The 21,720-nt window shown below is 43.1% G+C and overlaps 1 protein-coding gene across 1 annotated transcript in view; it reads right to left on the bottom strand.

Moving 5' to 3' along the window:
• Positions 1 to 16,263: 16,263 nt before the first annotated feature.
• Positions 16,264 to 21,720, bottom strand: part of Rxylt1 (ribitol xylosyltransferase 1) — a 27,697-nt gene continuing 22,240 nt past the window's right edge. The window contains exons 5-6 of the mRNA XM_004632121.2: positions 19,187 to 19,357; positions 16,264 to 16,708 (exon numbers count right to left, since the gene is read on the bottom strand). Of these exons, the coding sequence (XP_004632178.1) occupies positions 16,291 to 16,708; positions 19,187 to 19,357 (589 nt within the window). The 3' untranslated portion in view covers positions 16,264 to 16,290. The remainder of the gene's footprint in view (positions 16,709 to 19,186; positions 19,358 to 21,720) is intronic.

Genomic DNA, 21,720 nt, shown 5'->3' with positions numbered 1-21,720 from the left:
CTACTATTTTCCACATTTACTATCCTATTTTACATTTCCACTGACAGCGCACAGTGTTCCAGCTTCTTCACACTCTCATCAGCACTAAGGCATTCACTATTTGAGAGAGAGAGAGAGAGAGAGAGAAAGAGAGAGAGAAAGAGACAGACAGACAGACAGACAGACAGACAGACAGACAGAGAGTAGTTAGTTACTCTCATCTCGTTGCTGGGACAAATACCAGACACTCAAAACAAGGCAAGGAAAGATTTATTTAGCCCACAGGTACTGGAGGTTTCAAGACACTGGAGGAGAGGCTGGGGCGCTGCCGTGTCCAGGATGACCCTCTGGGCATCTCTGAGAAAGCACAGGTTAGCCAGTTCACGGTTCACGCCTCTCTGGCCCCGCCCCTCGGGCCCCACGCTGGTCCTCTGGCCCCGCCCCTCAAGCCACTGGTTGCTCCTCCTGCTGTGTCTGCCCCATAAGGTACTTGAGGCTTTGGGGGAATAACTAGACATAAACCATAACACCATCCTAGTAGGTGTGAAGTAAGAAAGGGGTCTGGATTTCTATTTCCTTAGTGTCCAGCAATGTCCCTTCTTTCTTGTATTTATATCACTTGCATGTCTTCTTTGAAAAAATATCTAATTCCTTTACCTATTTTTGAGCCACTGTGTCTGTTTTGTTCTTTTTTTATTATATATATTATATATGTATACATATATATTTTTTTCATTTTATGTATTTGGTACATGATCTCACTATGCAGCTCAGACTTGCAGTGATCCTCCTGTTTTCAGCCTCCCTAGTGCCAGGATTACAGGGGTGTGCCACCACTCCTGGACTATGGTCAAACCCCAGTCCCTGTGTTTGCCAAAGCAAGCATTTTGTACGCTAAGCTACCTTGCTGGCCTGGCACCCCCAGCCTTTTAAATTCTGAGACAGCATCTTACAAAACTATTAAATTGCTCAGGCAGGGCTTTAACTTGTAATCCTCATGCTCAGCATTCCAAAGTGCTGGGATTGCAAGTGTGGACCACCATGCCCTGTTAGATGAAGATATTAAAGTATAGATGATCACAAATCTGTCTGAATTACACATAGATAGACAGATACGAAGACAGATAGATCATAAGAACACAGATGGACTCTGAACCAGGACAGAGCACCGACCCAGTCTAATATTTAACCACTATGTTATTGGTCATGTACAAGGAATGATCAAAAATATACAGTGTAAGTCTGGGTTTGATGGTCTGCACTTACAGTCCCAGCACTGGGGAGGCTGAGGCAGGAGAATCACCATGAGTTCAAGGCCAGCCGGGGCTACAGAGTGAGTTCAAGACTAGCCTGAACTTCATAGCAAAACCCTGTCACAAAAATAAGAAAAAAGTGTTTGTTTAAATTTTTAAAAAATGTTATTGCAGTAAAAAGATATATTGCCATTCATCTTTCACAAAATCCTCTCGCCTGCTTCAAACACACTTTTCTCTTCATTCTTGCCACTTTTTGAAGCAGCTATGAAAGCTTTCTTTGTCTCTAGGAGATATGATTAAAACATATATATATATATATGGCGAATGCTGCTGCCCAGTGCCAACAGACAGAAAGGCCGGTCTGCAGAAACTTCACGGTGTTCTCATCTGTCTCATTCACCCGGTTGGGCACCTTCTGACTTCTCACTCTGGGTGACTTCTGGGTCTGCCCCAAAGTCAAAATGAGCATGGAAGGTAAGCATTTTGAATCCACCCAGAGCTTCTAGGCAGTCACGACAGTGCGACCTAAGCCACTGCCTCAGAAAGTGGCAAAAACTAAGTGTATTGGAAGCAAGGAGGAGTGTTTTATTGGGGATTGAGAGCAAATTGTCTTTTAAAACATTTTTAAAAGTGTAGACATTCACCATAGTTTTCAAACACATCTCATCTTTTAGCAGTGGTAAAGAATACACAATCCTTGGTTAATGCCTTTAGGAATTGTTCCCTGCTCCACTTTTTAAAAAATTAAAATTGTGTTTACTTGCTTCTAATATTTCTATGATAGAATAGGGGGGCATGACCCATCCCCTCCGTGGTCCCGACAGGACAGAAGAATTGTGGGCTGGGCTTTGGGCTGAGGAGCAGGGTGCCTGCCTCGCGTGAGGTCCTTGTTTCATGCTGCAAGACTGAAAAAGAGAAAGACAAATGAATTGTGGTAAGATGTTATGTTTAGTCAACAATGTCTTTACTGAAGAAGGGTAAAACATGGCCAGAAACTTCCCTGACCCCTAACAATCCCTAACACTTCCCCATTTTGCATGGTCCCCCCTTGTGCTCACAGTGGCTGGGGCGGTAGGGGCGGCCCCTTTCACTGTCTCCAAAGACCCCATGAAGGGAAACAGTCCCAAGCCCCCGGCCTGTCTGCAGCAGGAGCAGAGTAGATAATACCTTTGGCTCTTTGTGTTCTTCTTTCAAAAATTAATAGCTGGCAGAAATCTTTTTTTTTTTTTTTTTTAGCAAAAATATTTATTGAGGGCTGGGGAGATGGCTCAGTACAATAAGCACTTGCCTGGCAAGCGCAAGGGCCTGAGTTCAATCCCCGGTTCTGCCAAAAAAAAAAAAAAAAAAATTATTGAGGGAAAGAAAGCTCCCGTCCAAGAGAGGGACAGGAAGGGGGTCCAAGCGGGTTGGCCCCCCAGAAATCTTTAGTCAATGCTTTTGTGAGTCCCTCTGTTGCTATCTAATTGCAACTTCACAAAGAGTCAAAATCAATATTTTCTGGCAGACCTGAAAATACTTGTACTAAGCATGAGGAGTCTGTGTTAAAATAATCGTCCTTGTCCAGAAGAGAACCCTCAGCTGTAACAGCTATTCCTAGCCCTTAGAGTCCAGCTGTAATGCGTTTGTCACACTGCCTGGTCTTCTAGGCTGGGTCAGAAGCCCGTGTACCTCTTTCCTGGAGGACAGCTGTGGCAAGACGCTGACAGCAGGACGACTTGGCCTGCGAGATAGGATAGGCCCCGAGGAGGCCTCTTCTCCTGCAGGGTTTACACGGGTTTGATAGGAGTCCATTCATCTAAAACAAATCCTCTGAAATGACAATGTATGTGAAACCTGTTGTAAATTTAGGCTTTTATCGTTAGCTCCATTAGGTAGGAGTGTGCTCTACAGAGGCCTAACAGCATCATGGAGATTCTGTCAGACATACACACACACCACACAGACAGGGACTGAACTTAGATAAAAGGGCTTCTCTGAGTCTCATGAACGTGGTGTTGTAACATGGGTTGAAGATGACAGAACACACCTGAGAAACTTAAGTGAATGAGGAGGTGCTTTTCCCTAAATTTCAGGAAACTGTAACTCTGGGAGCAGCCAGGTAAACCATGTCTGCTGACCATTTCTTTGAGAGACACCTCAGACGTCCCGCTAGGGCCTTTGGCTGATTGTCCAGCTTGCTGTCTTGTACTAGATGATTTGGCGACAGCTCCTCGTGGCCCTGTTGCTGTGTGACCCTGACAGTCCAGCAGCGCCGCCCAAGAGCATGAATTCTGCGATGGGGAAAACCGAAGAGGAATTTTTTGCTTTCACTTGCAGCACTGCCAAACGATCCTTTTTCTCAGAATTAAGCCTTTTACATAAGAATTAAAACAAAACAAAACAAAACAAAACAAAACAAGATATTTTAAGGGGGGGATGGGGAAAGGAATAAAAAAGAGGAATTGAGGGGAAATCTGGAAGGTATTCCAGGATTCTTTTCCACTGGCCATGATGGAAATGAAGTCTAAAACCTTTACTAATCCTGTACTCATGGAAACACCAGTCACAGTTCTGGTCCACACCAGCAGAGACTGACCAGGGCCAGTGGTTGTTACCAACAGTCTGAAGAAACTGCACACTTCCATTCATTTACTGAGCGGCTCTTGAAGGTGATTTCACTGTGTATCGTGTATTGTGCCCAAAGCTGGGTGTCGGCAGATGCACGCAGACACGAGACGCCACCCCTTTCTAGGAGCTTCTGGTCTAGTGCAGAAGAGAGGCAACTGATAAGCAAAGAAACCTGTGTCTGATTGCTGGTTCTGAGAGCTCTGCAGGGTTCTGTGATGAACATTTGGGAAACCTCAGATGGGATGGTCACCAAGACCTTTGCAAAGAAATTACATTTGAGCTGGAAGTAGAAGCATGGATGACAGTCGAGTGGGGGTTGTATGGAGGGGGGATTTCAGATGGTTAGGAACACTGGAACAGAAAGACGACATGTGACCAACACCTTACCTTACCTAGATCAAACCTTGCCAAGAAGCAGGGTTTCCTTTCAAGGTCAGTGAAGACTCGGGACATAGGAGAACCTGTACTGTAACAACATGCAACTCAGTTGTGCTCCAAATTTTCTGATCAAGAAGATTATGGAGCCACAGAGGAATGTGTTCGATGATGTAAAGTGAGCCTGGGGAGAGTCACATGGAGAGAAAAAACATTTTCTTTTCTTTTCTTTTTTTTTTGGTGGAACCAGGGATTGAACTCAGGCCCTTGCGCTTGCCAGGGAAGTGCTTATTCCACTGAGCCATCTCCCTGGCCCCTAAAAAATATTTTCTCAAGCTTTCACAGGGAGCAAATTGGTCAAGCAATGACTGTCACTCATCCTCATGTCAGACACTGACAAAAGGATGTACAAAAGGTGGTACAGGGCTCCAGGATAAATCCTGAGAGTACTTGGCTGACCTTATCAGATACAAAAGTTACATTTCTGGGTATATAGGTCTTGCTATATCTTGGTCTTAACCATCCAGTAGAAAAGTGTAAAAATGAGGTATATAAAGTAAATCCATATTAATATGAGGAACTGTAAAAGGCTCAAGTCCAAAACTACTGCTAGACAGTGTTAGATGTTTAGTTGAATTCAAACACTTATAGTATTTAGATGCCAACAGAATATTCACCTCTGACAGGACAAAAAAATAAATAAATAAATAAAAATTTAAGGAAAAAAATGGAAATGGAAAGAAGCAGTCAATTCTCTAATTAGCTTTGTCTTTTTTTCAATTGTCTGTACTTTTTCTTTTCTTAATTTCTTATACATTGCTCCAGTTTTTTCTTCTCCCAATTTTATGTGTATATATCCAGTAATATGAATAGCTGGTTGTAAGACAATACCATGTCTTACAACAAATACTGTGAAATTCATATTACTTTGTTAAGTAAAATTCTGTATGAGTTGTCAAAAATAAATAAAAAAAAAAAAAAAAAGAGTAGGGTTTCAAGACCACTAAGATTTCAATTGCCAAAGAAACCTTTCCCTGCTCCTTAAAAAATCAGGTAACTCTCCAGCCCTGGGAGGCTGAGGCAGGAAGATGACAAGCTCGAGACTAGCCTGGTCTAGTGTGAGGAACCACTCAGACTGGTTCAAAGCTCAGGGGCCTCTAAGGACACCTAAGGATGTGACCCCATTTGTCAAGACTAACAGTGTGATACAGTATGCAGTCATGACTTAGCATAGTTGGTTACAGTACTTTGTAAGAATATAAATGCAAGATAACAACCTGCATAAGAAATATACAATAAAGAGGCAGGTGGCTCTTGCTCTTCCACTCTTGCACTATGCTTGGCTCCATGCTGCCTGCTGTTTCTGATGTCTTGCTCTTTAACCTGGGGCCCTCACCCCCAAAATCTCCCTTGGCCCTCCCCAAGCAGGCTGACAGCTATATTGTACATTCAAGGCCAACCTGAACTACATAGTGAGAACCTTCCTAAAAACAAATGAACTAAAAAGTAGAGGGAAAGAACAATTTTCCGGGGCTGGTCAGATAGCTCAGCAGACTAAAGCACCTGCTTAGGCAGAGGGCAGCACCCAGGGTTCGATCCTCTATATGTTGTGCCAGCCCTGCCCCCAGGGTGTCCTGAGATAGCGATTGAGACTGGATGTGGTGGTATGTGCCTGTAATCCCAGCGGTTGGGAGGCTGAAAACAAGAGAATCACTGCGAGTCTGATCTATATAGTGAGACCCTGTAGGCCCTGCAGAACCTGTACCAAATGCATTAAAACAAACAAACAAACAAAAAAAAAACCTTCCTTAAGACTATGTTAACGAACATGGTGTTGTAGTTTGGAGTTTTGCAAGGGAACAATACAATACAGGACACACATTTTATAAGATTATTTTATAATGAATCACCCAAAGAATCATATACACACTTGATCTTAGTCAAAAGGCCGAGAAGCGATAAAAGAATCATATACAAAGAGTGCAAGAAATCTGTCCACACATTAAAGACCAAAGAATCCAGGTGAGGGCCTGGATACTATGGTGTCCGGTGTCCTGCATGAGTCCAAACTGAAGATCTAAAGCCCATAACAATGCCTTTCACGAGTCCAACTAGAGGGCTAGAACCCACGACAATGACTCATGCAGGTCTGTTTCATGGATCTGCGCTGGGAAGGCCCAAGATCCATGGTGGAAGCTAGAAAGTCTGTGCCAGCAGGATCTGTGCTGGCAGCTGAGGGATCTGAACTGGAGCCAGGAGGCAACGCCCAAGGTAAGCACCAGAGCTCCCTCAAAAAGTACCATAGCCATCCGCAACAACAGTGAGGTTCTGAGCTCCTCTGGCAATGAGGAAAGCTAAGCTCCCATCAGGAAAGCCAATGAGATGAGCTTCTTCAAGAGAGTGAGCGGTGCACCATCTTTCCTTATGGAGCCAGGAAGCAATGCTCAAGGTGAGATCTAGAGCTCCCCAAAGTGAACCACAGCCATTCTCAGTGACAACGAAGGCCCTGAGCTCCTCCTCCAATGAGAACAGCCAAGTTCACCAGGAAAGCCAGCACAACAAAGTCCTCCAGCAGAATAGCCCAAGAGAACCAGCAGCTCCCAACAGCTCCAATAGCTTCCCAGACAGCCTCCCAGTAGCTTCTCCGGTTCTGCCTCTTACGCTGCCAGCAACAATCCTCAGGTGGGCCTCCTGCACCCAGCACCATGCTAGTTCAGTTCAGTTGGGTGTGACAAGTTGGCCACTGCTTGGCAATCCACCGGACCGGGTAACAGAGATTTAAACTTGGAGATGGAGTTGCTGGCTTTGAAGATGAGGGAAGGGGCTGCAGAACAAGGAAGGCAAGAGGGACCTCTGGAAGCTGGGATTGGCGAGGAGACTGGTCTTCTGTAGAGTCTTCCAGCTCTGCGGACATTATGAGCATAGTTCTCTGAGTTCTATTCTGGACTTCTCATCTCTAAAAATGTAAGGCCAAAAAAAATTATTGTTTTCAGCCATTAAGTTTAAGTAGTTTTTAAATCGAGTCCAAGATCTATGGCTAGGTTTAGCTGACTCATTTTTGCTGCTGTGTAGAATGCCACTGTGGGTGTTCTTTGCCTAATTTTTGAAATTATATGAGGGATACTCAATTACGTTGTTGCATATACCTTTTTTACAGCTTCATTAGTTCTCTATTGAATGACTTTGCCATAATTTATTTCTCTAGCCTCCTACTGAGAAACAGTGTGTCTTTTTTTTTCTTTTATAAGTAATATTGCCATGAACGTTTCTGAATTTGGTTCCTTATGTACGTGTGTAAGAGTAATAAGCCACTGGGGTAATGAGTCTAATAGGAAGCCAGGTTTTCACTTAAGGGGAGTGGAATCGTGGGACCACTGGGTACATGCATCATTAACTTTATTTTATGTGCTAAATTGCTTTGCAACATGGTTCTACTAATTTAAACTCCTCCAGCAGTGCATGAAGGCACCCATTTTCCTACAAACTCACATTTGACTTGTAAATTTTTGCTAATATAATGAACCGAAAATGGCTCTCTTTTTAATTTTAATTTGCATTTTCCTGATTGCTTGCAGGGATGAGTATGTTTACATATGTTCAGTGGCTGTTTGTCTTTCTGCTTCGTGACCTGTCTAGATAACGGTACAACACAGGAGAGAAGAAGGTCCTGATTTTCCCAGGACATGCCCCATGCGAAACTGTAATTAGACCCTCATGGGTCTTCATGGTTATCTAAGTAGGATTTATTAAGTGTAAGTAACTTGTGAGGAAATTTACATGAGGATGTATCGAATAGCTATTGAATCACACCAAATCAAATCCAAGTAATCCTGTTTGATTTCTTTATGCCAAGAATTAAACACTATTGAAGTTCTGAGAGAGTTCAGTGTGACTCCCTCCCTTGTTTCTGTTTCTTTTTGGTACTCCTGGGGGTTGAACCCAAGGCCTCCCATGTGCGAGGCAAGGGTTTATCACCATACAGCCCTGCCCGTTTTCAAGTGTATTTTCATACAAGGGAGGTAGCTGAGTTGCTCAAGGTAGCCAACAACTTGAAATACCCTCAGAGTACAAGATTATGAGTGCGCATACTCCTTCCTACTTTGCACATTTCTAATTTTGCAGTCAAATCTCAGTAACACTAACCCAGTCTTCAGTAAAACACTGAACATATTCTGAACTCTAATCAGTCCGTTTAGGAGGAGCCACAAAAACTTATAACAATAAGCCTGCTGTTTTGATAACGTTCATAAGTATTTGATTCTTACTTTATAAAGAAAAAAAGCTTGACAGAAAAAAATCACATGTATGCGACGGTGCCCGGTGCTCTTTTCCGTGGTGCTAACGCTGCGGTGCGGGAACAGTCGCGCATTCCAGAGATTCAAGGAGCCAAAGGCTTTTATTTTTCCCTTTGATCTTCACTCTTCGGATTGAGGGCCCCTGAATCCAAAATACCCGAAGAAGAGTCAAAAAAAAAAAAAAAAAAAAAAATGTCGCTCTCCGCGGTGGCCCTGCGCCCTCTAGTGGAAGGCGTCCGAACTTGCAACATGAAAGACCACTGCAAAGCGCCGTAAAATTTGATTCTGTGTTTCTATTTTGCAACTGAAAAATTACACTTAATTGCTAGATTTCAAATTAATGTGTGTGTTTTTTTTTTAAATTTGTATGTATTTAGTACAAGGTCTACAGGGTCTCACTACACAGATCGGACACATGGTGATCCTCCTGTTTTCAGCCGCCCAAACGCTGGGATTACAGGCCCAAGCCACCTTGCCCAGTCTCAACCGCTCTCAGCGCGTTTTGGGGACGGTCTGGCACGGCATGCTGGGGATCGTACCCTGGCCGCTGCACCCTGCCTAAGCAGAATGTGTTTTGTATATACCTGTATATCTATTTATCTAGACATATCAACTTCTATCATCTGTCCTAGATAAACACAGCTACAAACAAATAGAAAAAATAGATACAGATCGTAGGGTTATTTTCCTTGTTGTCTTAGCTTTTGTGGCATGGAAATAGCCTCAGCAAAACTTTTGTGCGCTGAGGCTTGAACTCATGAGCTACATATCCAGCCTTCTTTATTTTGAGACAAGATTCCTACCTTGGACTCTAGCATCTGGGGTTATAAGCTAGCATCCAAGGTATAAACATACCTCGTTTGCCCAGCTCAACGAAGATGCGAACTTTTTATCTTTACAGTACTAGAAATTGAGCCCAGGTCCTTCACAATGAGATACGTCATCTTCAGCTCTTTTTATTTTTTCTTTTGATGCATGATCTCACAAAATTGCTGAATTGCCCAGTTTGGGCTTGAACTTACAATCTCCTCCTGCCTCAGCTTCTCAGAATAAATGGATATTCTTAAGGCCGGTCCCAGATCTATGAATCAAAAACTCAGGCTGGACTCTGCTTTGCATGCCCAACATGGGTGGGATTCGGAGAGACGAAGTTACTTGTTCCAGAGCTAGGCATTAAAGTCAATGTATTTTGAATCCCTGGTCAGCGTAGTTTCTGTTTTGGTACCTCACCGTTCCTAGGTGTTTGGGTGCATGTCTTTTTTTGCGGAACCGGGGTTTGAACTCAAGCCCTTGCACTTGCCAGGCGAGCGCTTATTCTGCTGAGCTATCTCCCCAGCCCCTGGGTGCAAGTCTTAATGTATTTATTTGGTACAGAGTCTCACTATGCAGCTTGGACTCGCTGTGATCCTCCTGTTTTCAGCCTCCCCAGCGCTGGAATTATTCTGGTCTTTGCGGCCGACTCAGCACGCCAAGGTGGTTGGGGCTGGGGATCAAACCCTGGTCCCTACACTTGCCTAAGCAAGCACTTAGTCCGCTGAAGTACCTCACCGGCCTTTGGGTGCAGGTCTCCTAAGAGGCTCTGAGCATCCTGAGTGATTTATACATGTCAGTCAGTCAGCGGGGTGAAAGAAGGAGGCATAAACACAACCACTAATCACAGACGGGAGGGGCCGGGCCCACTACGTGCTGATCAGACTGAGTGCAGTCACTAGTGGAAAGCGGGACCTCCCCAAAGTGGTGTCCGAGGGCCCCCAGGAGAACTGCAGCGTTCAGGGTTTGCCAGTTCAACCGGTGGACGTTAGTCTGCACACTGGCGTTTCTGAGCACCTCCCTCACAATTAACTGTTGTTACTGTCGATTTTAATTGACCATGTCTCGCCAGGGCTTACTGCCAATTTTTTCTGTTGTCTGTAAAAGAAAACAACTGGTTTTGTTTGTGATCACCTCGAGGACGGACGCACTTGCACGAGTCTAATGCTTCAACAGAAAGGGGAACTAGAACCCGCAGGCATTTGTAGTTTCATAATAATGAAAGTATTCAATTGTGAAGTTTCATTTTTCACTCCATGAAAGCAAATATTCGACTCAGGGTTTTGATATAGGGACGTGAAATTCCCAACCTGGACTGAATGAGTTCGTGTTCTCTAAAACCGAAGAATGAATTTTAGGAACAAACGGAGGCTGAAGGTAAAACTTTATTGGAAAGGAAAGCTTCTGTTGGAGAGGGACAGAAGGGGGTCCTGAGCGGGTTGCCCAGGAAGCTGTCTCTTTCAGGTTATTTTATAGGACAAAACCATGCGGGGCTAAGGGAGAGACAAAGGGGTCCCGCTTAGGCAGATACAGGGTGGGACAAAATTATGGTCAACCAATGGGATTACAAGCACCATTGCCCAGGTAAAATTTTTAGGCCTAGGACCAAATGGGGTAGCGAGTCACGTAGCAAGTGGGTGACCTTATCTGGTGGTCTTCAGTCAGTGATTCTTCCTGACTAATGAGCAATCCTGGATGCCAACTTTGGGTAGGTCAGCATTTGTTTGATCTTTAGGTCTGGCTCACACCAGGAGCATCTCCCCAGTAAGGTGTCTGGTCTTTGTCATCCCCTTCGAGGGCCTGTCCCTGTGTAACTACCTACAATATTTCTATCTAATTCAGGCTGTCTGAAACAGTTTCTTTTCTGTTTAACATTTGCTGCTTCTTTTTTAATTTTGAAATTTACAGCACTTTGTACTTCTTTTTAAGTTCCAAAAAATTTGCATTTCCAATTATGAATGTTTGATTATTTATTTATTTATTTAGTATTTTAGGAAAGGGTCTACAGGGTGTTCAGGGTTTCACTACTAGATTGGACTCATAGTGATCCTGTTTACAGCCTCCCAAGAGGTGGGATTACAGACATGCACCTCCAGGCCCAGTCTCAATCCCCATCTCATTACATCCCATGGGTGGGGCCAACACAGCTGGCTGGGGGATCGAACCCCAGGCCCCTGTGTCTGCCTAAGCAGATGCTTTAATCTGCTGAGCTATTTGGCTGGCCCAGATTATGAATTTATAGTGAGAAGTAGGGTATTGCAGCTGGGAGCACGGGTTGGGGCCTGGCTTTCTGGAAATATAGTATCTTCTGGGCAGTAGGAAAGAAGGGAGGCTGGACATGACCTGTCTGTCATGAAAAATTTCCTGATTACTATTGAGATTTGTGGCCATTTATCTTTTCCTTCTGGGCTATGCATAGTTTCTTTTGTTCAGTTTTCTTTCTTTTTTTTTTTTTTTTTTTTTTTTTGTGGAACCAGGGATTGAACTCAGGCCCTTGCTCTTACAAGGGAAGCGCTTATTCTACTGAGCCATCTCCCCAGCCCCCTCAGTTTTCTATTAGGTTGTTTTTCTTTTCCTTTTAGAATCAGTTATTCTTGCATTCTGAATTCCAATTCTTTGTCAATTATAGTCCTATAAACCTACCTGTGGATGGGTCTTCCTTCTTATGGTGCATTTTGATCTTGTCAATAGTATTGCCTTTTCCTCTGTGGCTTTTGTCTCCTATGTGTTTTAAAAGAGTTTTCTCCCCAATTCGAAGGTATAATGTTATTTTTCCTTGTATATATTTTAATGGCTTTGTAACTTACACTTTGGCTTAGCAGATGTTTATCTTTAATTCCTGTAGAATTTATTTTTGTGTACACTGTGAGATATGGTTTAATCTCATTTTTTTCCCCAATGGGGTAGTTGTCCTCATACCACTTGTTCAGTCGGGCATTATTTCCCAGTCACGTACAATGTCCGTCCCCCAGGAGTGTCATGAATACTTCTTGCTCATCTGTATCTTAGCTACTCTTGACTATGATAGTTTTAATAACATTTTTAAAATTTGGTTCTTTCTAGTATTTTCTCAGAGCTAGATTTCCCCCCTAGGAATTTTACCTGGATTGTTACAGAAATGATGTCTTTCTCAGTGTATCCTGTTAGGAGGTATGCATTTATTTATATTGTTACTGATGATGTATTTATCCCTTGGTAAGTTGGTATTTGTCAGATTCTTACATATAAACTTTTTTTCTTTGTGATTAATAAGAACATGATAAGGAGATACTTTGACAATATGTGAATCTCTTACTTCAGATCTTTCACTCAGCATCAGAACCAGGCCCCCTTATCAAGACACAGTGGCTACCTTTTGTTTTCTAAAAATGCCTTTGGGGACAATAACAAGAGAACCATCCCTGAAGGCCAGATGCTTGGTCAGGCCAGGCTAGGTTATGCTGTGATAACTGCTGTGATAACAAACAGCTTTCAAAGCTCAGAGATTTACACACAATGGATTGTGTAGTTGATCTCCAAGCGTTGTCAGGCAGCTGTCCCCTCCCCCAAGAGGCTGACTGAGTCCTTCTTGATCTCACTCCCACAACCAGTGAGGCAGAAAAAGTGAATGAGATGAACTGCAGGTGGACGCTTAAGCTTCTGCCTGAATGGAACACACCCACTGCACTGTATCTCACTGGCCAAGCGAACCCTGTAGCTAGGCCCGGCTAACGGGCACAGTGAGTAACTGTGCTGCGCACTTGGACTCTGTGGGAATAGCTCATTGGATGTCAGTGCCCAGTCTACTAGAGTTCAAGCTTCAGCCAAATAGAGTGTTGTAAATTGAACTATTCATCCCAGGATTTTCTCTCTCAGAAGACATTATACACTACTATCCCTTTCAGCTCAGGTTTGGCCCTGTGACTACTTTGGCCCCTGGAACATGAACAGAATTGATAGGGAACAATTTCTGCACAGAAGCTTAAGATGGGGGAGTGATTCATCCCAGCATATCAGTACATTCCTTCTTGCCCCCCCCCCCAAATCTGGAATGTCCCAGTGAGTACCTATTCCTTTACCTTGGGTTCTAGAGAGGACATGTGGAGCCCAGTGGCTCACCCTGTTGTACGCAGCTAAGTTAGAAATATTATAGGCAGTCAGGCCTTCAAGGAGACAAGATGGAAGACAAGGTGACTTTGCAACTTGGAAGAGACAGACCCTCCCATATGAGTCACACCTCAAGACAAAAGAAGAAATACAGCTACATACTTCTCTAGGGATGGGCATCAGGGATTGATATTCTAAATAGGTATCAATCACCTTGAAAGAGCCCAAATGAGTCATTAGCCCAATCCCCAACAGGAAGTGACCGGCTCCTGTATTCATGCCTACTTGCTACATGACAAGCTTCTCCATTTGATACTGGATTTAATCAATTTTACCTGAGCAATGGTGCTTGTAATCTCATTGGTTGACCATAGTTTTGTCCCACCTCATGCCTACTTGAGTTCCCATGTCTTCTCAACCACCTTAGACCCGCCTCACCACATGGTTTTCCTTTATAAATTCCTTGGAAGCAGCAGCTTCCTGGGGACAACCCGCTCAGGCCTCCCTCCTGTTCCTCTCTCACACAGGAGCTTTCTTTCTCTCAATAAATATATTCTGCTCATAACCTCTGTTTGTTCCTAAAATTCATTCTTTGGTTTTAGAGAACACGAACTCATCCCAGGTACCTTTTAGGTTGGGAGATCAGTTTTTCTACCCATGTCATTTGGAGGTTTCCCTGTATCAACCCTTCAGAGTTGCAGCTGATAAGCAACCTCAGGGTAACATAAGTAAGCACAGTGTTTGGTGTTGTAAGCCACTGAGGTACAGGGAGGTCACGATCAAGGTGAAGGAGGGTGACGGGAGTTTGGACTCTCCTTGGGTATAAACTGCACTGGCTGTTAAACAATGCAGCACACAAGGTGCATAATACCTTCATGCTTTAAAACAAAACATTACAATGGATGCAAAAGAATCCATTAGGGAGAAAACAGCAGAAACTGAACCAAGACAAGATGAACAGCAGAGCCGGCGTGCAATAAACTTCGATGCAGCTGAAACCAGCCCCTGCTAGAATTTTAGCAAATGAGCTAAGGTTGCATGAATACAACCTCAGCTGAGTTTTGAGGCCTGGTCTGAGTTAATGTTTCACTATTATGGGCCCTGTTTTGTTTTTAGTGACTTTTTAATGGTTTTGAACACTGGAAACATCTCTAATACCAGATTGCAAAAGAAGAGTTTATCAATAAAGGAAAAAAATCAATGAGAGATAGTTTAAAAATCTAGGCTGGATCTGCACCATCTGCAAAAGGGTTAGGGAGCCAGTGCCAAGGTGGGGTGGTGGTTGAGGGAGGCCCTGAAGGCTGGCAGGGGAACTCCTTTTCTTTGTGTGGTTCTTAAAACTAAAATGTCAGTGTGGGTGTTCCCGGAAATTCTGTTCTGATAGGCACTGGCCCTAGTACAAACTGGTGAATTATTATGGTGGTCATCCAACGTGGCTGAAGCGCTTAGCACAACAGCTTATTTTCCTAATGATTACCTCCTCCTTCCCCACTCCAGCCCTGGATACAATTTTCTCTCACCTTTCCTGAACACACAGGACAGATCCCAATCAGCTCTCTACATGTAATTAAAACTGCCCCTCAAACTCCACCCCTAGCAAAAGTCCATGAAAGTCTAGCTTTCTTTGTCTCAGGCGAGAGGCTTTTCCCATCTGCCCTTGATCCTCTCCATGTCTTTGGAGTTAATAAAGGCTTCTTTCATCTTTTCTACCTCTTGACTGCACTGCTGAAAGACCGACCCAGTTCAACTGTGTTTTTCATTTTCATCTCAGAAAGCTAAAAAGATATGTTTAAAGCCATTCAAATCTGTTCAAAGCAAGATAGACCACAGAAACCAGTCTACTTAAAAGATTAAATACCAGTTTGATGTTTTGTAAAAGATTAAATACCAGATTCTGCATGTTTTGGACAACAAAGTCAAATTTTACCTTCTCTCAGCAATCTGCCAGTATTTCAGTTACATTGAGATTGATGAAACGTGTTTCTTGCACTGGGAAGGGAACCCAGGACTTCCTGTGTGCTAGGCAAGTGGTCTGCCACTAAGCTGTATCTCTACCCCTTTTTGAAAAAAATCCTCACTGTATTCCCCAGGATGTCCCGGAACCTGCCATTATCAGGCCTCAGCCTCCCATACGGCTGGCCTTACAGGTGTGCACCACCATGCTTGACACGGGATAGAACATATCTAGCTTATTAACATACGTACCACTGTAGCTCACAGTTATCGCATCATAGTCGTTCTTAGCATTTTAAGGCTATACTGCTATTACAGTCATCATGTTGCACAACAGAGCTTATTATTCTTCCAAACTGAAATTTTGTTTTCTACAATACGCAATACATTAACCACTATTAATTTATTTTGAAATTCTATATCCTTGTCTTTTTTAATTTTTCTCTTTAAAACAACAAAAAATTGTCTTCTTTGACTAGTATTGATTCTTAAAGCTACCTACCCTAATGCTTCAACTCCTAGTCACCACCATTCCATAAAGAAGGTTTGAATGGGTGAGGATAGTTGATAATATTATTCAGGTTGGTAGAAAGAACCTGAGTACATTCTGTCCTCATTTTTAGCTACAGGATTAGTCTAATAAAGGCAGCACTTGGTCAATGTCATATATATAATCCAGCATTTCCCAGGATGCCTTAAAGAATGTTTATAAACATAGACACACCGAGACACACATACACATTCACACATCTTGTATTAGAAACGATTTTAAAAAAGCACATCTATCTCAGAAGATTAGCTGGGCACTCCGGAGGATGAGGAGAACCACCATGAGCTTGAAGTCAGCCTGGGCTACACAGTGAGTTCAAGGTCAGCCTGAATTACATAGTGAAAACCTGTTTTTTTTTTTTTTTTTAAAGATAATCAAGCTAACTTTTATTATTCATTAAAAATGAACTTTCTAAAATATTAGTAAATTTCACTTTTAGTTCTGTTTTGAAGCGTTGATACCACTGAAGTAGTATTTTTCTTCTTTCAATCTTTTCTTGTAAATTTATAGTTTTCTCTTTTTCTAAAATAGCAGGAAGTTCCTTCCAGTTCTTAACAAAGATGAAGGGCGCGCCCATGGCCTTGAGCAGCCGCAGGGGGGCGCTGTGCTGAGCAGATGTGTTTCCGCAGGCGCCAGGGGTCATCACGTCTTCCACCACCGGAACAGAGCCGTAGGAGCAGGCCTCATATATTCTGTAACACTCTGTGTTGACTCCTGCGGGGCACAGTGTGAGGTCACTCCGAAGCAAAGTGTCCCGGTAATTCCTAAGACTTTCGTTTGTTTCTTGAGGCTGCCACCTAGAAAATCAGAGAAAATAATTGTAGATTTTACTGAGCGCATTTTTTTGTGAAAAGAGGTATTTTATCTTTTAATGACAGTTACAGGAAAGGGCAAAAACATCATAGAGATGACAGCTACACAGATTTAAAAAAATATTTTATATTTCAAATTTGAACATTACAGCCACATATTTTAAAAATATGGTGGTACTCATTAAATTCCTGAATAAACATTAATTCAACACTTATTTTCTCAATGTCTGGTCCTTTTTTCTCTGTATGCAACTTATATTCTGGAGGCCGGGGAGATGGCTCAGTAGAATAAGTGCTTCCTTGGCAAGCGCAAGGGCCTGAGTTCAATCCCTGGTTTCAAACAAAAAACAAAGAAACTTATATTCTGGTTCTAATCAAATTAGTAAGTTTTCTAAAGGTGTTAAATGTCATACAGAAAGATAAAACAGAAAAACGGGAGAGAATTGCAGAGGCTGGCGCAGGGCTGTGATTTGGAACAGGCGACCAGGGCCCATTTCACTCAGTGGTCTGTGAGCACAGACAGGTGGAGGGAAGGAGCAGGTCGAGCAGATCTCGGGAGAGCAAGCGCAGAGCAGGAGGGAGGCTGGGAGGCTGAAGCCAAGGCACGAAGGGGACAGGGAGAAGTAAGGTCTGCGGGCTCCAGGGCTGTGCTCAAAGTGTGATCTGACCCAGGTTTCATCAAGGTTGTATTGAGAACAGACTGCACAAGGCAAGGGCAGACCTAGAAGTTGGTCAGAAAGCCAGACAGAGGGTCTATTTCTATTTTCTCAGTGAAATAAGCAGAAGATAAAAAAAAAAAAAAAAATAAGCAGAAGATCAAAAAGTAACAGCCTAGAAGAGGTGTTAAGAGTTCAGGAGAGAAAAGGCATGAAACCATCCTCCAGGGAGTGAGAGAGACACAGCTGAGGGGAACGTAGGACTACAGGGCATTTCAGGCTCCGTCAGGTAATTAAATCAGGCTGTGCTCAGGTGCCTGGGTGTCAGCAGGGAGTAGGCAGAGCTGGATTTAACTGGAGCCAGTCTTTGCTAGGTTAGGGAATTAGGGCACTGAGTGCACAAGCAGCCAAGGCTGACTATAAAATTTGAGCAAACAAAAAGTGGAGGGAGGACTGGAAGAAAACAACAGGGTGGTAAGAGCAATGGATGGTAAAGCCCAGCTGAATTATGCAAGTCTGCTTATTACAGGGAATGAGTTGGAAGTACAAGATATGTGGCTACAGAGACATGCTGGAATTTAAGGTCCTGTTGAGAAGACACCTATGCCTAATGAAAAGACCTAGGAAACGACCATGATGGGAAAAGCCTGAGGTCAGCTCACTAGAGAGCAGTTAAAAGAAATGATAGACCACAGTGACAGGAGAACTAGATCCAAGCCTAGATTTGTCAGTCACCCAAAATTAAGACCAACCTAGTGTGAGACAGGGTGAGTGTACCAGGAGTGTTGCTCCTCAAGGAATCAAGGGGATGAGCACGAAGATCAGACTGCGACTTCAGAGGATAAGAGTAATGGCAGTGTTGCCTGCAGGCATGACATGCAAAATTGGGGGTGTAGGCAATAGGATGCCCACTGATCTCAGGCTCAGTGGAAAGAGGGTGGTATGAGAGCAAGAGTCTGCCCCTACCACGCACTGGTGTGAGGTGGCGGCCCATGTACTCCACAGTGGACACAGTGGCCTCTCATGTGGTGGGCACACCTGCACGAAGGCCTTTGCAACGCTCTCTCCTTGGCCTGGAAAGAAACCTAGGTCTCACCCTTGTACCTTCCTCAGCACTGTGCTTAGATGTAAGCTTCTAACAGCTTCCTTTCCATTTGAAAACATCAAGAGCTTCATCCTCAGCCCCACTCCTCTCCATGCCCTTCTTCAGCTTCAGTTCTTTTTCCTGGTGCATTTCCCTTTCTGACACATCTCACTTGTTTGCCTCCTTCAGTAAACATGTAAGTGCCAGCAGGGCAAAGACCTTGTTTTGTTACTGTTGTACTTACCACAGATTAAAGTGTTTCTAGTATACACCAGACATTTAATATATATTGGGTGAATAAAATGATTATGTTAACAATAGAGTTAGGAGTTACACATAGAACAGAGTATCTTCTATGATTAAAAAAAAATTAAGCTGGGTATGAAGGTGCACACCTACAATCCTGACACTCTGGGAAACTAAACACAAGGACCACAAGCTTGAGCTCAGCCTGGGCAACTCAGCGAGATTCTGTCTCAAAGCAAGAAATGAAATGAGCTGTAGCTCAGTGTAAAGACCTTGGGGTCAGCCCCCAGCGCTCCCTTCACTCTGTGAGCATGGATAAAGCCAGGGTCTCCTCACAGCTTTAATCACCAGTGTATCTTCTGGGGAAAGAATGGTATAAATGGAGCTAACACTGTCTCTTTAAAACCTTCTGTGCTCTGTATAGAGCTACTCTGAGACTGGAGAACAAAGCAGACATGAAGAAAACAAAGAACTTACTGTTCTCTTGCTGTAATGCGACAGAGTTTGTCATTCCCATCTTGTTTCAAAATGTTCATCAGTTCCTGTCTAGACGAATTTTTATAAACAGTTCCTAAGAAATTACATAAGTATGGCCTCTCATCGTACACCATTCGCCAACTTGCTTCCACCACAGGAAAGTTCCTGTATCTATAAAAACAAGTGTGTAAGTCATTACACGACACAGGATTGGCAAAATTTTCATAACCTAACTTCTTTAGGTAGTACTATATGTACAAAAGTGACTTAAAATATGATTTCTAAATTTTAGGTTGCAATTTTCTTTGGGAAAATAACTATGGAAAAGTCTCTGATTTACTGATTTAAAGCTTTTTTCATGCTAGACACCTCTTTACAAAAATGTCATAAAGACTTTTGGCCTTTAGTTGTCCTGTTTACAACTGCGATCAAAATACACGGTGAACATACAATTAAACTTTTTTTTTTATTATTATAGTAGTAGACACACTGCCATTAATCCCACTCAAAATACTGTAGTCCCCCTTGCTAGAAACACATCGCATTGTACTCGTGATTTCTTGAGGTAGCTCCCTTTTTTTTGGCGTCTTTATAAGATGTGATAAAAAAAAAAAAAAAGGCAGTGAATGGTGCTGCCAGGCGCCATCCAGCGGCGAGGCAGGCTGGCAGATGCTGCTGAGCGTTCCCATCACCTCTTCACAGATCCAGCACTGCGTGGCTCTTCCCAAAGTCACAGTGATCATGAAAGGCGAACGTCTGAATGGGCTCAGGACACGGGCAGCTGCCACAGGGCAAATAAAAACACTCCTGTGCGAGGACTTCCAGAGCTGCCTCAGAAAGTGGCAGTGATGATGGCTAAGTGTGTTTGGAGTCAGGAGAGTGTTCTGAGTGAAGTGAATGGCAATGTGTCCTTCATTGTAATAACTTTTTAAAACTTAAATATTCATTTATTTTTACAACTCATATCACTCATCTGCAATTGTAAGGCATGGAGAATTCCAGACCCTCAAAATATAAAGGCTCCTCTACTTTCACAATGATCACAGTTTAAACAGTGTTTTCCCCAGGCACTGGGAAGATTACTGACTACTTCTGAGAAAGGAGATTTTGATCAAAGCTATAAAATTTCACTTGGGAATAAGCTTTATCAACCTATCATAGGGAATTTTGACTATGCATCAAAACTATTTTGACTTCAAAACTGGTAAAAAAAGATTTTAAAATATTTTTCCCACAAAAAAGTGTGTGAATCACCAAATTTATTAGCATGATTTAAATATTTTGCAGTGCCACTACATACCAAGATACTCTATTATATCCCAGACATAATAATTACTTGTCCATTAAACAAAGGAAAAATAAAAAAGAGACTATAGAACATATATTACTATAGCAAAGAGCTCTGAAAAATTATTTCTTCAAGTAGTTTAAAATTAATAAAAATACCCAGCCAGGTGTGGTGGTGCATGCTTGTCATCCCAGCTCTTGGGAGGCCGAGGCAGGAGGATCACTGTGACTCTGAGGCCACTGTGGGCTAACCTGAGCTCGAGGCCAGCCTGAACTCACAGTATTCCATCTCAAAACCAACCAGCCAACCAACCAGCTGAGTATGCTATAAAAGGCAGGCCTACTGCAAGTGCCCTGATCCGATGGGAAGTTCTAAAGCAAGGGCCGGCCAAATAGCTCCGTGGATTAAAGCACCTGCAAGCAGGCTCAGGGGTCTGGGGTTTGATCCCCAGGCCTACCCTGCTGATTGCGCAATTGAGACTGGGCGTGGTGGTGGTACACGCCTGTAATCCCAGCTCTTGGGAGGCTGTAAACAGGCAGATCACTACAAAGTCCGATCCAGTAGTGAGACCCTGAACACCCGGCAGACCCTTCCCTAACACACACACACACACACACACACACACACACACACACACAATCAATCTGTGTGCCTGAAATATTACCTTCACATGAGAACAAGGTTCATAATAACTGCTAGCCTATAACAAGGTTTCCAACCCAGTCAAACATTTTCCAGAAACTGCTAAATCCCTCCAGGGAATGGGACAAGATGGCTCCTAGCTGATAACTACCCATCTTTCGGAAATACGGTGGCCTAGTCCAGCTACAGCTGAATTACCATGAGTTTCTATTTTATACTGTATGAATAGGTATGAATATTAGTATGAAAAAGTCAAATGTTTTGCAACATTTTACAAATATGGCCTTTTCTCAAGGGGTAGATTTTGCAGGATATACTTAACAAAGCCCTTTATGACTGCCTAACTGTGAACTTATTGAGCCAGAATACTGTAAAAATAGGCCTGGGACTATGTCTCCGTGGCACGTTTTCCTGGTGACTGTGGTGTAGCTGACCTAAGCTACATCTGGTAACTGGTGACAGAACAGCGACTATCTGATTCCAAACTCATGCCAGGGAGATAATCTGTCCACCCAACAAATATTCACTCAATGCCCACTATGTGTAGGTATTATTCTAGGCTCTGTGGATGGAACAGTGAACAAAAGGAAAAAGAAAATCCCTG

Source organism: Octodon degus, unplaced genomic scaffold (assembly GCF_000260255.1).
Source record: "Octodon degus isolate 3935 unplaced genomic scaffold, OctDeg1.0 scaffold00047, whole genome shotgun sequence".
Classification (NCBI taxonomy): Eukaryota; Metazoa; Chordata; class Mammalia; order Rodentia; family Octodontidae; genus Octodon; species Octodon degus.
The sequence above is the reverse complement of the archived record's forward strand: the minus strand, read 5'-3'. Positions and strand labels throughout refer to the sequence as shown.